The 18,310-nt window shown below is 35.0% G+C and overlaps 1 protein-coding gene across 5 annotated transcripts in view; it reads right to left on the minus strand.

The window, feature by feature from the left end:
- Positions 1-612: 612 nt before the first annotated feature.
- Positions 613-18,310, minus strand: part of FHL2 (four and a half LIM domains 2) — a 63,184-nt gene continuing 45,486 nt past the window's right edge. For 4 of the 5 annotated variants that reach the window (XM_044670472.1, XM_044670474.1, XM_044670473.1 and 1 more), the window contains 3 exons: positions 9,021-9,190; positions 5,592-5,778; positions 613-1,384 (listed from right to left, as the gene is read on the minus strand). In XM_044670472.1, the coding sequence (XP_044526407.1) occupies positions 1,233-1,384; positions 5,592-5,778; positions 9,021-9,190 (509 nt within the window). In that variant the 3' untranslated portion in view covers positions 613-1,232. Of the gene's footprint in view, positions 1,385-5,591; positions 5,779-9,020; positions 9,191-13,552; positions 13,762-18,310 lie in introns of those variants that run through there. The other variant, XM_044670475.1, reaches the window with a different exon arrangement.

Raw genomic sequence — 18,310 nt, forward strand, 5'->3', positions numbered from 1 at the left:
CCAACTCTTATTACAACATCTCTGCTATATGCCATCTTTTTTGACATTGCCATCACCCTGTTATAGGCCCTCATTACCCCACACTCAATAACCTCTTGGGCAGTCTTTCCTAACACCAGTCTATCTTTTACCAAGCTCTCTATTGACCTTTTGATTCCAGGATCCTTTTTTTTAGGTTTTTAAAATTCTTCACATCAGAACTCCTCCCTGCCTTTTTAGTCTTTTTACAACTCTCACTATCTTCCACATCCTCTATGATTCAGTGACATTGGCACCCTTGTCATTCCTCACATTCCATCTCTCTACCCTATGTATTTTCCCTAGCTCCCCACCTTCTGCAAGAAGTCTTTCCCATTCTCCCTTAATGCTAATTTAATTTATTCTGCGTATATCTTGTAGGTACATAGCTATTTGCATATTGTTACTCTTCCCATTAGAAAATGATTTCTTTGAGGGCAAGGATTGTTTTTGCCTTCCTTTGTGGGCCAGGACTTAGCTCAGTGTTTGGCACCATAGTTAAATACTTCATAAATGCTAGTTGAATTAAAGCTACATATTTTAAACAAAAATATTTTGAGGGAGAAACAGACCAAATAAAAAAGAAATGTGAGATTGGTGGCTGACATAATTTTATTATTTTTAAAATATAAGGCATGATGCAATTTCATTTATCACTGACACAGATGATCGCCTGATCATGCAACACAGTATGTGCTTGTTATACAATACTCCTGCCTTCGATGATTAATCGTTTCACACTGTGTGACACAAATTTTTTGTTCTGATACATACACATTCTAAACCACACTTACTCTACACCTTGTATCACATGTGGTTACACAGTCAATGAACATCATTCTTAGCTAGGATATTCCCTTGGAAAGATTTAAAATCTTATGTTGACTACACCATCTCTTCATATCAACCATTCAGTCAAAGAAAGAAAATTAGCTCATATTGATCAGTTATCTATCCACCCTTAGATCTGCCTCAGTTACAGAAATTCAGAACCACTTCCCCTGCTACCGCTAGAAGAAAAAGTATTTGCTGTTTCCTCTGGATTTGTCCAATCCAAGGGAGAAAAGTTTTATAGATGTGAAGCCCACTATAAAATCCATGAAGAAAGTCTGCATGTGGCTGATTAAAGCTAGTACACAACATAGGAATATTTCAGAAAAATATATATGTATGCACATATTTGGTAAGCACAGCTTTCCCCTTGTTTTTGACCTTCAGATATCTTTTCCACACTCTGGGCAAAGGATATCATCCCTCTCAGTGAGGAAGCCACGCCCGACTAAGGACAGGGAACACTTTTTGCAGATGAAGCAATCATTGTGCCATTGGCGTTCTTCAAAAGAGATATACTTTGTTCCTCCAAGACCTAGTGAAAGGAAAATTTTATCAGATCAAGGAATAAAGGCATAATTAACCAGGAGCTTCTTGGGCTGATGAAAAAACTGAAGCAAAAGGAATTTTCATCCATGGTTAAGGCTTAAAGAAGCATATGGAAGATGGGGTCAATTTTTGCTAAAGGGAAATGAAGTCCCTCAGCTTGATTGCTTGGTCTTTTCTATTGTCTATTTCCCACAAAAATCTTTGAGGGAATTGACTGATTGTGACTAAAAAATCATTCTGTTAGAAAAAACAGTAGACTGGGAAAAGGATATTAAAAAGTACAGCAAATAGAGTAAGTTAGTCAACAAATATTCATTAAGCACATATTATATGTTAAGCACTGAGAATAGAAATATAACTAGAAAGAAAGAATGCCCCTGCCCTCAAGAGGGCAATAGAGGAAGGCAACACAGAAAAGGAAGCTAAAAGTGAGGAGGGATGGGGACAAAAGTACTCCACAAGGATATTTTTAGTTCTAAAGTTCAGTATGTCATCTGGAAATAAAATGCAATCTGCTATAATTTCCAAATGGGCATACCTTCTACAATTATTAAAATAAATTCTAGAGAAATTTTGCATTGAAATTGCAATGGTTGAAATTACAGAGGAACCTTATGGAGGGTAGTTGTGGGAATGGATCTAGTTTAAAACAAAATGTCCCTATAATATTTACATTAAGAGAAAAAAAGTCCTTTAGTGCTGAGTAACTTAAGCAATTAGGTGGTGTAGTATAGTGCTGGACCTGGAATGAGGAAGAATCAAGTTCAAACCATGCCTCGTAGTTTCCCCACTTAAAACACAGATAATATTAACATCATTGGGAACTCAAAACTTAAAAAAAGAATGTTTAAAAAATTGTTTTTACTTCTAATAGGGGAAAAATAAAATATTATATAAAAAATTTAAAAATGAAATAAAACAGAATATGAAAAAAAAGATATTGATTATATCTTGGAAAATCAAGGACTTCTGAACATCCTATCCGAAAAGTGCCTTGAAGTTGCTTAATTCACCATAGATAGAAATGATTTTGAAGTCACTTAGACCATCCCTTGAGTTAATGAAAAACTAAACAAGAATTTAATTAAATTTAAAAAGCATTAATTATCTACTGTGTGTAGTACATAGTCTTTGAAACATAGTGATGAGATTAATAAATGGTTGTTGACTGACTGAGAAAGATACAAAGTTTAGATAATATGTGGTTCCTCCTGTTTTCATAGGACTAAGAATAAAACAAACACATATATGTGTGTACATTCATGTATATTTATGTTCTTATATATGTTGTATATGTACCACACACATGCACATACATATAATACGTGCTGTTACATATATACAATTTTTATATTGTATACTATTTTTATATGTATGCAATGCAACTTGTATACAATACACACTACACAATTGTATATACACAAATATGTACATACATATGCATGTATACATATGCATACACACAGATACATACATACACATATTCATACATATATACATACACATAAGGTTTACCATAACAAGTACAAAACCACATACTAAGTGACTTCAATTTTTCACTGGTAATCTTTCCGGTAATATACCAGGCTTTCCTCTTACCTTGGAGGAATAAAGAGGGCAAATGAGTATCTTTGGGCGTATTCCTTATTAAATTTCAAAATTTTATATTTAAGAAAACTAAGACTGTAAAGAGAAGAATTCAGTTCTCAGAGGTTACATTGGCAGGATATGATAGACGTGATATTTGAACACAGGTTTTCTGACTCGAAATCCAACTCATTTTTCAATACTATTGTTGTAATTGTCATGTCAGACTTTTTGTGACCCCATTTTGGGGTTTTCTTGGCAAAGATTCTAAAAACAATTTTTTAAAAATACTTTGCTTTTGCCTTTTTCAGCTCATTTTACAAATGAGGAAACTGAGGCTAATAAGGTTGAGTGACTTGTCCAGGGTCACATAGTTACTAAGTGTCTGAGGCCAGATTTGAAGTCAGGAAGAAGAGACTTTCTGACCCCAGGCTCAGCACTCTGGCCACTTTGCCATTCTAATCTTTAAAAAGAAATTATGTTTCTAAAACTGAATTTTCCTCAGTCAGGATAAAAGTCTTTGATGTTTGTCAGGATTTCACTTCCTCTAACTTCACCAGACCCTTGTGGGCTAGTGTGGAAATCCTGGTAACAAGTGTCTTTTAACTATGTTTTCAAAAGTTCTCATGGGCTTTAAGATTTTACTTCTCTTTTTTAGAAAATTAATTTTCCTCTTTTTGTGAATTTTTTTGTTTTACTAGTTTCTATCTAGAGAAGACTTTGTTCTTATGGTAAAGTGTGTTGTAAATCTTCAAGTACTGGATTATTATTATTACTACAAAAGAAATGAGTACTGTAATGAATTTGGTATTCTATTCCTAGATACTGTGAAATTTTTGTATGATTAAGAAAGAAATATAAAAAAGAAATTTTGGAAGGTGAATTTTATATAAAAATAAATTCTGTCATTTCTTTTTCTTTGTATTTTAATTCTGAAACGTCTCCTCACCTCTGTGGGCCTCAGTTTCCTTATCTATCAAAGGACCAGATTACATGGAAGATCCCTTTCAGCTCTAATATTTTATGATTCTAGGATAATGCTAAAATATGCAAAGCCACTGACTTGCATTTTAATCCAGAAAAATCAGTCAATTAATGTTTATTAAGCACCTACTATGTGTTAGGCACTGTGCTAAGTATTGAGAATATAAAAGGGGGCAAAAGACAGTCTCTGCCCTGAAGGAGCTTACAATCTAAAAAACTCAAAAGTAAAACTAACAACCTATACATAGAATGCTTTAAAATATGTCAAGCTCTTTAGAGACATTCATTTAAACTTCACATCAGGCCAGTAAGGTAGGTGTTGTAGATATTATTATCTCCATTTTACAGATGAGAAAACTAAGGCCCACAGAAATTAAGGGACTGGCCCCTGGCTACACACCTATATAATATATTTTTATATTTTATATTTATACTTAAATATATATTTTATATATTTATATGTTAATATAAACTACATATATAATTTATATGAATATAAATTTTAGAGTCAGGATTATGAACTTGCATTTTTCTAATTCTGACTACCAACCATATATGCCACATTGCTCATCTGATCCTTTGATATGTTTATTACAGTCCAATCAACCAATCAAATATAGATATTTTAAACCTTTACCTTCTGTCTTAGAATTGGTAAGGGCTGGGCAATGGGGGTTAAGTGACTTACTTGCCCAGCGTCACACAGCTTAATTAAATTTTTTTTTAAAGCCATTACTTAGCCCTCTTTAGGGGTGTGGAATTAAAAACACCAAACCAACAAATAAAATTTCATTATTCTTTTCCTCAAGGAACTATGGATCTTTTTTTCTTTTTTTGGACTAGATCTATGATTTGAAACCCAATGAGAAACTTCCTCTACAATTCAGATGGGCATCTACTCTGCAACTCAAAGAATTTCATGTGGCACTAAGAAGGATTTGCTTAGGGTCTCATAGTCGATATAAGTCAGAGGGGAAACTTGAATCCAGGTCTTTCTGCCTCTAAGATCAGCTCTCTGTCCACTCTGCCATGCCTTAGAGAAAAGTCAACCTGACCTTGAACAGGAGTCTCAACAGGGCAAAGCTGCCAAGCCTGAAATCAGCTGCTTTCTTTTCTCCCATGTGCTTGTCATGTGTTAATAAACAGTGTGCAGGAAACAATCCAACTTGAAGCAGAGGTAGTAAACTCCATGACAAAAGACCTAAGATTAGAAGGGGTTGGCCAAGCTAACGTAGGGTCTATGGGAAGGCCATTAGTCAAGGATACCAAAGCAGAGTTTTTCTCAGAATATTAGCCTCTAGCAGGGGGTCTTAGCCTAGGGTAGATTTTTATCGGGTCCGTGAACTTGAATGGGGGAAAAAACCACATCTTTCTTTTCACCTATTTTCTAGCTGAAACATTTCCCAAAGTTGTGAATACAGGCTAAAACCATAGTCATATTAGGTTACACCAGACTACCCAAAGGGTCCGTGACATCAAAAAGATGAAGCCCCCTTGGCCTATGGAAATAAAATTCAGAGTGGACATCAGATTTATGTATGAAATGCTACATTGACACATGTCAAAACAGATCTTCCCTGAGTTTATAGGCATTTCCTGCTTCATTGAAAGTAAATACCTACCGCTAATGGGGTTGGTGCACCCAGCACACTTCTTGGCATATAAATTACAGAAGCAGTTGAGGCAGTAGGCGTCCTCATCCCGAGAAGTGAACCGTTGTCCCGATAGCTGCTTCTTGCACTCAGTGCAAACAAAGCACTCTTTGTGCCAAGGCTGTTCCCTGTAAGTGACTCCCCCGGTAGTGATGGCCTAATAAGAAAAGCGGAAGTTTTACAGGATCAACTCTTTAATGACAATGGCCTGTGTACATGGAAATGGAGAACTTTCTTACCTGCTGGTATTAGGACCTTTTCAAGATTCTTTTAAGGCAAGATAGGTAGGTTTTGGGAAATGTCACTAACAGATGACTTCACAGAACTTTTTTCTTCTGTATTTCTATCAAGCTCTTCTGGCCCTGATTTCTTTAGTGTTAAAATGGGGACTGAAATATTTATCTTTAGGGACATTTTGGCAATCTGCAGTCTGGGGACACAGTCAATCTGTAGGTCTTTATAAGTGCCTTTGTAGGGATCCTATGCTAGTTGTTAGGAGTACAAAGACAAAAATGAACCAATCTCTGACCTAATGGGGATGATTATAGTGTAACAGTGCATTCCAGGAACTTGGGGGTGGAAATATTGGGCACTGAAGAACCTTTTTGCCTTTCTAGGATAGAAGAGAGAAAAAAGAGGGCACCCAAGATCAACCCTCATTAAAAAAACCTTATGAATGTGATGAAAACATTCAAAATGTGTTTTTTAAAAGTTTGTTAACTTTATTGTTTAAATAGTGTTGCTTTTTTTTTCCTTAGAAGAGGGATGGCTGGTCCCTTATAAGGTAGCTTCTGGTGATGAGACAATTTTTAAAATTTAAAGTTCTATATCAGAGACAAATTTATAGTAGTTAAGAGAAGAAGTGTTTGTTTTAGTTGCCTTGCTGGGACAAAAGACAAAATTACAAAAGCATTCAGGAGGAATTTTCCCAGTTCTTACTAAGATAAGACAAACCAATGCTAGTGTCAAGCAAAAGGAAATTGTTATTAAAGAGTTAAATTGAGAAGTATTAGAAAAAGAAAGGAGTTAAGGAAGAAATGGGATTTAAAACAGCATAAGGAGAGAAAAGGGGAAAAATGTCAGGGAAAGCAGCTATGAAATAGAGAATTACTGAAAATTCATATACAGAGATTCAGAAAAGGCTCTCAATGAAAGTACTTTGGCTAAGGTTAATTGACAGGGGGGAAAAGCAAGGGATGGAACATAGCCAAAGTTAATATAGATAAACCGAGAGGTCAATGTGAATTTTCTCTTCAAAAAGACCTTCTCAAAAAAGGGTTTAAGAAAATATGCCTGAATGGTGAAACAGAAGGAATTTTAGTGAGTGAAGAAGACAAAGGCAGATAGTAATACTTTCAAATAAATTCTGCAGCTACAATTGACCAAGATGAAGTTAATGTGGCCAGAATACAAGGTTTGGGGTCAGTTTTGCTCAGTTACACTTTTGCTAAGAAGTATAAGAACTAGGAGTCTAGGGATACATCTATCCTATGAAGGTTTTTGCTTTCTTAAAAGAAATTTTATCTGTTTATCTATCTATCTGCAGAAAATGGAATTAGGTTGTAAGAAGAATGCAGTCTGGCACAGCTGAATATACGCTGGTCCTGGACTCAGATGGCCTGAGTTCAATGTTTAGATTTGAAAGATCCTTAGAGATCATCTAATTTAAGTCTCTCATTTTCTCTTTTATCGAAAAGGAAACCAAAGTTCATTAGTTCACTTGCCGAAAATCACATAGGGAGGGAAGAACAGAACCAGGACTGAATCTAGGTTTTCAAACATCAAATTCAGTGTACTTTCCATTAGCTCTGCTATTATGTAATTGGGTTTTAGTTTTTCCTTCTCAAAAGTAAGACTAGATAATAGCTGACAGATGCCCATTTTCCAGATTTGGAAATTAAGGTAAAATGATCACATAGGTTGAAGTGTCAGCAGTGAAACTCAAATCCAGGTCTCTCAGTTTTTTTTAAACCCTTACCTTCTGTCTTAGAGTCAGTACTAAGTATTGGTTCCAATGATAAGGGCTAGGCAAATGGACTTAAGTGACTTGCCCAGAGTCACATAGCTAGGACAGATTTAACAAGATCTCCTGTCTCTAGTCCTGACTTTCTATCCCCTAAGTCACTGCCAAAGGGGACTGTTCCCTAGTTAGCTTTTTGTTGATGCCCCTAGCAATCATTAGTTTTGTTCTCTTTCTCTTTTATTTCCCTCTTATCCCAAATTATTGTAATTTCCCCTTAGAAAGTGCAATATTGCATGTACCTCTAGTTGAAGATCTTTAGAGATATAAGTTGGTTATGTGTACTGATTCCATGGGGAAACTAGGCATGCAAATCAGGGAGATTTCTACTTGTTTCCCATGGGAATCACGGGGTGGGGGTGGGGAGATTGTGTAATTAAAATTTGAATCCTAGAACTACTATTCCAAGGTCCTATGTTCCTTCTCACATTATGTGCTAATGTAGAGAGGATATAAATTTTGGGTGGCCCTGCCTTTCACTCTTCCTGTGATCCCATTTGGTGGAGGTGGTGTGAGGTGAGCAGGCAGGAGAATTTACTCACAAGGTCTTATTTCTGTTAGATAATTAGATTTTTATAGTTCTATTTCCTTTTTATTTTACTTCAAGTGATTATTAATAAACTTTATAAAATTAATACTTGGAGTTTTTGGACATTAATTTAAATCTTACACTACCTAGATACTCCTAGATTTCTTAAAGTCTAGCACTCTTTATACTGAAAGACGACAACACCACCACCACCACCACCACTACTATTGCTACTGCTCCTGCTGCTGCTACCACTATTAATACTACTATCACTACTACCACCTAGCATTTATATAGTCCTTTAAGGTTTGCAAAACACTTTATTATGCTAACTCATTTGATTACAATATGATTTCTAAGACCTTTTCCAACTCTAAAAGTTTATTAAATTTGAGTCAGAGAGGGACCTAATCCATACTAAAAGAGAGTGGAGGTAGACAGGAAATAGTATATGTTTCCCTTGAGATAGAAAACTATCATGAGATCCCTTCATATTGCAGAAAAGCAATATCTGAAAAAATCATATAGTAGCATAGCAAAGAAGACTACTAGGAAAAATAAAGCCCCCAGACTAAGATTTACATATGTGAAAAATATTTGGAGGTCTTCCATAAGGAGTTAGAGATAAAAAAATTATAATTTCATGATATGCCAGAGTGCTAGAAAACTTTAAATGAGGATGAATTTAATACATTAGCAATATTATGAAATCAGAAGGAAGCCACAGCATGTTATTCATATTATATGTTTTTAAAGGCTACAAATCATGAAAAAAGTTCAAAATTCCAGGAAAAAGCCAGAGAAGGAAACTGATAAAATTGTGAAATATCACAAGGAGAGTAAAAGGTACCTTCTTGCACTGAACACACTGCATGGCAAATTGCTTCTCGTAGCAGGGCACGCAGAAGTTCTGATCATCCTTAGGAATGAAGCTCTTAGTCCCAATTGGTTGCTGGCAGCGATGACAGATGAAGCAGGTCTCATGCCAGCTATTGCCCCTGTATTCCATCTTTCGGGTGCCTGCCACCAAAGCCAAGATCAAAAAAAAATTTTTTAAAAATAAAACAATGTATTAAAAACACTTTTAACCTTCTGCCTTTAAAAAAATTATTTATTTATTTTTTTAACAATACCCTTATTCTCTGTCTTAGAATAGATAGCAACTATTAGTTCCAAGGCAAAAGAGCAGTAAGGGCTAGGCAATTAAGAGTTAAGACTTGCCCAGGCTTACACAGCTAGGAATTGTCTAAGGCCAGATTTTAACCCAGGCCCTTCCTTCTCCAGGCCTGGCACTCTTTCCACTGAGCCACGTCCTTGCTTCAAATGAAGCATTAAAAAACCCTCATACCTTTTATCTTAGAATTAATACTGAGTATCATCAGTTCCAGGGCAGAAGAGTGGCAAGGGCTAGGCAATGGAGGTTAAGTAACTTGCCCAGGGTCACAAAGTTAATGATATATTTTTAATATGAAGTGCATTTTTATATTAAAAAAATTTCTTTCACATAAAACAGTATGCAGCTTGGAATACTGAGGTCTTTACAGTGAAAGATTTACTGATTCAGGGACCACATCTTCAGCAATACTTCTGTGACCTATTGGCTGTCTAATGTATTGTCTGTCACTTTCAGGGGAGTACAGTTTCCAGGGAGTGTATCTGAGGGAAAAGCAGGTGGCTTAAGATGCCTATATAGAAAAAAGCCTTTTCCTAGGTTTCAAATACTGGGCCACAGGCCACATTGCTGCCCACAATGCTCCAGAGTGTAGCCCAACTAGGTTAAAGAGAAACTGGGAAGTAGTTAACAAAATATTAATAAAATTAACAAATCATTAACTTTTAAAATGCAACACAACATAATGTTTCTATGTGGTTTTCTTAGTCTAAGTCAAATATACCCCTGCAGGGATTTTTATATATATTTTAGTGGTCCACCTTTATTTCAATTGGATACCACTAGTCTACGAAATTAGCTATTTAAACCAAGTTGTGATGCTTATTCTTAGTTTTTGATTGCTATAATGTGTCAAATACTCTGAAACAAAACATTTTAATTTAATTGGTATCTTTTCTAATCTTATGTATCTCACTTTGTGCAGTTAAAAACATGCTGAGGAGGGGTTCATAGGTTTCACCAGGCTGCCGAGGGAGTCCATATTATAACAACCAGTTAAGAACCTTTACTCTAAAAGAAAAGGGCATGAGGTAGTGGGCTTGCAGAGGTAAAAGGCTTTGAGTATGGGATATTACATATGCTGCCAGAAAGGAGATGACATATTGGTTAGTTTTCCTGAACTGCATTTTTTCTTTTTAAGTCTTTTTTTTTATGAGATATTGTTCATTGAATAGGAAAAGAGGAAGACATATAGTTATAGATGAGTGTGATGTAAAAAAAGGATGGCAACAAAATATAAGATTAAAAATAGGAAGGCAGCATTGTCTAGGAGAAAGAGTACATGATCTGAGTTCTAATCCTGATTCTATCACTCACTACATGTATGACCTTGGGAAAGTCATTTAGCCTCTGTCAGATTATGTTTTTAGTAGAATATAGCCAAGTTCCTTAAAGCCAGGGACAGTTTCATTATTATTTTTCTACCTCAAGCACCCAGGACAGTGTCTTATACATAGTAAATGCTTAATATAGGTATATATCCTTCTTAAATTAAAATGAATGACCTCTAAGGCCCTTCTAGCTATAAACATATGGCATTATATATACATAACATAATTATGCAGCATATATCACTAATCCTACATAAATGTTACAGGTAAACATCACATGCATATCACATACAATGTGTGAGAATGTCACTTATTTTATTCACACAAACCCTTGCCCTTTGCTTTTTGAAAATCAGCTTAGTAAACAACAAAATCAAATACTTTCTAGTAATTTGAATGTAGAGCAAGATCTCAAATTGACACAAAGCAAGATTATAATAATAATGTAATATCCAGAACAACTGTCTTATACTGACATCTGTGCAGAGGAAGCTCTAATATATTTGGATTCTATTCACTTTCTCTGGTAGCATAAAAAGAGCAAGTAGTTGCTATTTTCAGAATAGAGAGCTGGGAGAAATAAGCATTTAACATAACAGAAAGGAACTTTAGAAAATTCTATGAGGAATTATTTCCAAAGCCTCTCTGTAAGCCTGGTTAGAAGTCCAGACTTTCATAAGAGAGGTTCCTAGAAACATGGACACACCACCTTGTAGGTAAAAATCTAGATTTGTGTAAATTCTATTATTATATTTGTGGTTTTAATAAAAGTCCCACATTATCATTTTTCTTAGATATAATATCAGAGATGCAATATACACACATTGTCATTTTTTCTTAGGTATAATATCAGAGATCCAATATGGTATAATGGATAGAGAATTGACCTCCGAACTAGGAAAACCTTGGTTTGAATCCTACCTCTGCTACAGAGTCTATGTGACCCTGGGCAAGTCTCAGTGCACTGGGCAGTTCTCTAGAACAATACATTGTGGAGAAAACTGTGCTACTTCTAAAAATTTACCCATAAATGAGTAGGAGCAATTAATCAACAAGTGTTTATTAAATACCTATTGTGTGTTAGAAACTGAGGATAGGAAGACAAAAACAAAAAAAGTCTTTCAAGGAGCTCCTATTCTATTTGAGAGAACCCTTATATTCATATGTAGTAGGGTTTCACCTCATAGAACGTACATGAGTATGGGACTTGAAGGGGTCATTCCATGCAATGTACATTAGAGTCCCCCTGGAAACTTCCAGCTTACCATTAGCAAGGGAAAGAGTCCAATCAGCCCCTAACCTGACTTGCCAGAAGCCATGGAATTGGAGGGAAAGTTTTGGACAGTGCAAAGTTGCGCTGAAATATACCAAAGCCTCCATTTCCCAGAAAAAGGTGAATAGTAGTTATATATTACTGCTGATTATTTAAGTTTCAGTCAGTGCCTACTTGTGGGTCTTGTGAGTGTTAAGAATTTCTTTATCATAGGGAAAATAAATAGCTTCCTTGTTCTGCATTGTATGTTGAGTACCTTTCTACTTCTCCTTTTGGGCAGACCCTAGATATGAGCCAAATCTAAATTTTAAATGATCCTCCCCTGGGTAGGGATATAAAGACTGAGTTCAAGAAAGAGCCTTACAAATCTTTTTAGGCTAGTCTCCCCTAGGACTGAATCTGGTCTGCTAGTGATTCCCAAAGTGGGCGCTACCACTCCCTGGTGGGTGCTGCAGTGATCCATGGGTGCAATGATGGCCACGCTTTTTTTGTATTACATTCTATTCTGAGTTAAATAAATAGTTTCATAATTTCCAAGGGGCACTAAGTAATATTTTTTCTGGAAAGGGAGTGGTAGGCCAAAAAAGTTTGGGAACCACTGGTCTATATGTTTGAATTCAGAGGAGAGAAACCTCTATGTGAGGAGGGAGAGGATATAGTTCCCCAGTCCTCTGGGCACAGCAGTGGTTTTTTGTTATTGTTATAAATTACATATACATTTTATGTATATATTATATATGTACATATAGACATAGAGATGATAAATGCAAATAAATACAAGGAGATAAATGCAAGGTAATTAAAGAGGGAGGGCACTAGCAATTAGGGGGAATGAGTAAAAGTTATGTGATTAGAAGGTGGTACTTTATCAGATTCTCGAATTGAAATGATCCCAATGACAAATTATGTTGATTTCTTGACTTTAAATATCCTATTCTAAATGTAAAATTTATTGAGGTTATAAAAATGAGCACTTCAGTAAAAATTCATGAACATTTCTTGGCTTTTCAATTTGTTAGTGAGAAACTTTTAGTGTTGCTTTCTTTCAAAGTTCCTTCTGTCCTTATCTTAAACCTTCATCATGCTGAACTTTCCCATGTGAAGAGAGAAAAAAATGAATAATCCCAGAACCTTGCCCTATTACCTCGTCTTAGAACTTAATTTAACAAACTTTGTTAAGTGCTAACACTGGGAAAGCACTGTGCTAGGAAAAAAGAGATAAGAAGCAAGGAAAAGTGGGAAGTTCATTACAGATGGCTTAATTTTTCAGTAAAGTAGGAGGTAAAGGTCATCTGCTGTGAAAAAGCATTTGGGGTGGCATTCAATTCAATTTCTCATTTATTAAATGCCCACAAGGAACAACACTAGGCATTGAGGACTTGAGAAAAAATGTTTTAAAAATGAGGCTTAAATTTTTTTCCAGATTATATGTTGGTACAATTTTCAATAATTGTTTTCTGAAATATTGAGATTCATGTTTTTGTTTTCCATCCTACCCTTCTCTTTTCCCAAAATGGCAGGTAATACGATATAGGTTGAGTATATATTATTATATAATACATATTTCTATACTAATCATGTTGTGAAAAAAGACAAATATTGCTTACATTAGAGAAAAATTCATGGAGAAAATAAAGTGAAGAATGGCATCCTTCAAACTGCATTTAGACGATCAGTTCCTTCTTCTATAGCAGTGGATAGCCTTTTTTTTATCATGGGTCCCTTGGAGTTCTGGATCCTTGCTTGCTGATAATAGTTAAAGTCATTCACAGTTGGTCATCATACTTTATTGCTGTTACTGTGTACAATGTTCTCTTGGTTCTTCTCACTTCACTTTGCATCACTTCATATAATAACTCCAGTTTTGTTTTTTTTTTTTGCAATTTTACATGGGCATGGTCCCAAATTGCTCTCCAGAATGTTTGGATCAGTTCACAGCTCCACCAACAGTGTATTAGTGTTCCAATTTTCTCACATCCCCTCTAACATTTATCATTTTAATTTTTTTGTCATATTAGCCAGTCTGATCAGTGTGCAGTGCTTGTTTTAATTTGCATTTCTCTAATAAACAATGATTTGGAACTTTTTTTTCATATGACTAAAGATAGTTTTAATTTCTTCATCTGAGAATTGCTTGTTCAAATCCTTTGACAATTGGGGAATAACTTATAGTCTTATAAATTTGACTCAGTTTTCTATATATTTAAGTAATGAAGCCTTTGTCAGAGATACTTGCTATAAATTCCACCTCCAACCCCGCTAGTTTATCTCCCTTCTAATCTTGGTTTCACTGGTTTTGTTTGTGCAAAATCTTTTAAAATTTAATGTAGTCAGTTTTGTTAATCTGGGCAGTTTGTATTTTTAATAAATATTCATCAAAGATTGTCAGATTTTTTGTCATATAATTGGGCAAACTAACTCCTAATATTTGCTTTAATTTCCTCTTCTTGGTTTGAATTTGTCCTTTTTATTTTTGATACTGGTAATTTGATTTTCTTCTTTCTTTTTTGATCAAATTAATCAATGGTTTATCTATTTTATTGTTTTTATAAAAACAACTCCTTGTCTTGTTTATTAGTTCAATGTTTTCTGCTTCAATTTCATTAATCTTTTTTTTTAATTTTCAGAATTTCTAATTTAGTGTTTAATTGGAGATTTGTAATTTATTCTTTTCCTCTTTATTTTTTTGGCTGCATGTTCAATTCATTGAACTGCTCTTTTCTCCCCTTTTATTAATATAAGCATTGAGATATAAAATTTCCGTTAAGTACTGCTTTGGCTATGTCTGAAAAGTTTTGGTATATCGTTTCCTTGCTGTCCTCTTTAATGAAATTGTTGATTATTTTATGATTTGTTCTTAGACCCATTCATTCTTTAGGATAAGGCTATTTAGTTTCTAATTAATTTCTAGTCTTTTTTTTCTGTAGCCATTTTTGATGAGTATACTTTCTATAGGGAAAGAGTAATTTTTGAGAAATTTCTCAGTCATTATGTATTGCAGGGAATATAGTAGACAGTCAGTCTACTGACCTTTCAGGGTGCAACATTTGGTTACTGGCTCTGTTCATTCTTATAAGGGTGACATTAATCCATTCATCAAAAATCTTTTCATACAGTTTTTCAATCAGTTCTGAATTTACCATACTAAAGATGTAACCTGCCCACCTCTCTCTAACTTTGTCCATAAGAATATCATGAGAAATTTTGTCAAATGTATATTATATTTAGATCATTCTTACCCACAAATCTAAAATGAAGTTATTGTCTATATGAGATGTTCTTGATAAAAAATATTCTTTGTTTTTAATGTTAGTAAACTTTTAAATTTGTTTCTTGTTTTGAAGTTTCCCAATTTCATCCAGTCTAAAAGTTCAGTGGTTACTCATGGATTGACCTCACTGTTGATTTGCATGGAAGCTTCAACTTGCTCCAATTTCAAGCGTGGACCTATTTGCCCTTCCTTAGGCAGCTTGTTGCCTCTCCGATCCTAGTGGGGTTTCACAATGTTGCTGACAAACTTAATGTCTGTTGCTTAGAACTCCTATGCTCAAGCAATCCACTAGCCTTGACCTCAGACTTCCCTAAAAATACTGATTACAATCTTGTGTCTCCCCACTGGGCTCACACATCTATAATTTATATTATAGAGTTTTGCTAGGAAACAAAAGATAATTTCATCATCACATACTTTAAAAGATCTACCATTTCTCTCTTTTAGAAAATCAGCATAATGTCTGTCTTCAGGCCTGCTGCATTTTCTTATTCTCTTTGGTCTCTAAAGTCACTGACAATGATCCAGGAATGACATCTTTCAGCAATCTGAGATGCAGATCTTTTGGGTAAGGTCAGAGAATCATAGGTAAAGATAATAAAGGAAGGGATCTTAGAGGCCATCTAAAATTCTCTCATTTTACAATGTCAAAACTGAGGCTAAGACAAAAGTGATTTGCTCATGGTTACACAATTTCAGATGAGTTTTGATGCTGACTCAGCCTAGAATTGTATCCTCTATAATATTATGTCTTCAGGTTAAAGTGACAAATTCAGTGAGAACTGATAAGTAAGGAAATGATAGGACCTATCTTGTTTCATATTCCTCTTAACATTTTTTAATCAGTTTTTCCCAGGCTGAAAGATTATTCTTCTTGATAGAGAGAAAACAGAAGCAAACTAAGAGGTGAGTAGTTATACAGCCTTCCATGCATTCTTCATCTATCTATCTATCTATCTATCTATCTATCTATCTATCTATCTATCTATCTATCTATCTATCTATCTATCTTTCTATCCATCCATCCATCCATCCATCCATCCATCCATCCATCCATCCATCCATCCATCCATCCATCCATCTATATCCTGTATCATCTCCCTGTTAACATACAATCTACCCTTCCTCATTTTCCTCTCTTGTTTCATTTTATGAATGAGAAATCTGAGACGGAAGGAGCTGAACTGACTTGTCTGAGGTATTAAAGCCAGTTAGTAACAGATCTGAGGCTCTAATGTTGCCTTCTGATTTCTAATCAGGAAGACTATTCTTCTTAAGTTTAAATCTGGTCTGAGACACTTACTAGCTGTAGGACCTCTTGGCAAATCACCTGACCCTGTTTGCCTCATTTTCTTCAATTGTAAAATGAGCTGGAGACAGAAATGGCAAGCCGATCCAGTATCTTTGCCAAAAAACTTCAAAAGGGGTCACAAAGAGTTAATTCATCTGAAAATGATTGAATAACAACAAATCCAAATAATGAATTTTGTTATTTCTCTTTTTTGGGGGTCCACTTATGTTTTTATGAGCATATGGAAGCCTGTGTGGAAATGACCCCAAGGCAGATTAATAACTATTCTGTACCACATAGTTCTTTTTTTTTTTTTTTAAACCCTTACCTTCCATCTTGGAGTCAATACTGTATATCGGCTCCAAGGCATTAGAGTGGTAAGGGCTAGGCAATGGGGGGTCAAGTGACTTGTCTAGGGTCACACAGCTGGGAAGTGTCTGAGGCCAGATTTGAAACTAGGACCTCCCTTTTCAAGGTCTGGCTCTCAATCCACTGAGCTACTCAGCTGCCCCCAGTACTGCATAATTCTTGAAAATTGTCTGGATCACTGAGAAGTTAAATCATTTGCTCAAGAAGACAAACTAATATAAATAGAACCAGAATTTGAATGTAGGTCTTTCTGACTTAGAGATGTGCCATTTATCCGCTGTCCCATGTTCTCTCTATGTAAAGGAAATGCATCTGGATTCCGAAAGAGTTTATGGAAGTAGATTTTTTTATATTATACATATTTATTTACCCTATCTAAATAATGACTTTGTAACTGATTCTTATTTACCATACAGGTGGGGAATTAGCAATTTTGCCCCCAACTTTAATGAATATTTTACATTTTCTATGTTCCATTGATTACCAAAGGACTTCAAAGGTCCTGAAATAATATTCTAGAGCACTGGATCAGGAGTCAGAGGACATCCTAATCCTGGTTCTGTCCCTAACTCACTATGTTACTTCAATATTCTGGATCTCAGTTTCCTTTTCTGTAAAAATCAAGTCAAATGAGTTTTTAGGAGTACCTAGGTAGCATAGTGGATACAGCACCAGGCCTGAGAAAAAAGCATGTGTCTATCTTTTCATCTAATCTAAATCTAATAACATAAATGTTTTATTTTAACATTTATTGTAAAATGAAGGTGTTAGACAAAATAATCATTAAAATCATTCAGTACTAAATTTTTATGATTTAAATATTCATATGCATCCTGGCTAGCCTATTTTTTGTATAGGAACCATTTCTCATGACTTGAATTAGAGAAGAGATAATGGCCAAAGGAAAAACACTGAGAATTCAAAGTGAATTAGGCTTGAAACCTTGACATTAATAATTCTGTGACTGCGACTAAGTCATATCCCCTCTCTCAGCCTCTGTTTCCTCATTTGTAAAACTGGGATACCACCCATACATTCTAACTCAGAATTACTTTGAGAAAAGCATTTTGTAAATCTTAGAGCACAGTCATGAAGGTGAGTAGGAATTACTTCAGGCAGGAAATGTCTTTTTTTCTCTATTTTGTGAAGTAGATATATTGTTACCATTAAACAAATAACTCTCACTTATACCCTTTTTCTTTGAGATTTTATTCATTCTAAAAGCTTCCGTCATCACCTCTGTAGATATGGACAATTCACAAAATTGTATCTTCAGTCTTAATCTTTCCTGTCTTCCATTTTAACATTATAACTTGCTTCTTGTGTAACCCCATTTAGATATCTTGCCATCACATCAAACTTAACATCCCCAAACCAAACAATCTTTCTTCCCTAAAGAATTTCTCTTAGGATCCACCTAGCTTTCCAGGCTAT

Source organism: Gracilinanus agilis, chromosome 3 (genome assembly GCF_016433145.1).
Source record: "Gracilinanus agilis isolate LMUSP501 chromosome 3, AgileGrace, whole genome shotgun sequence".
NCBI lineage: Eukaryota > Metazoa > Chordata > Mammalia > Didelphimorphia > Didelphidae > Gracilinanus > Gracilinanus agilis.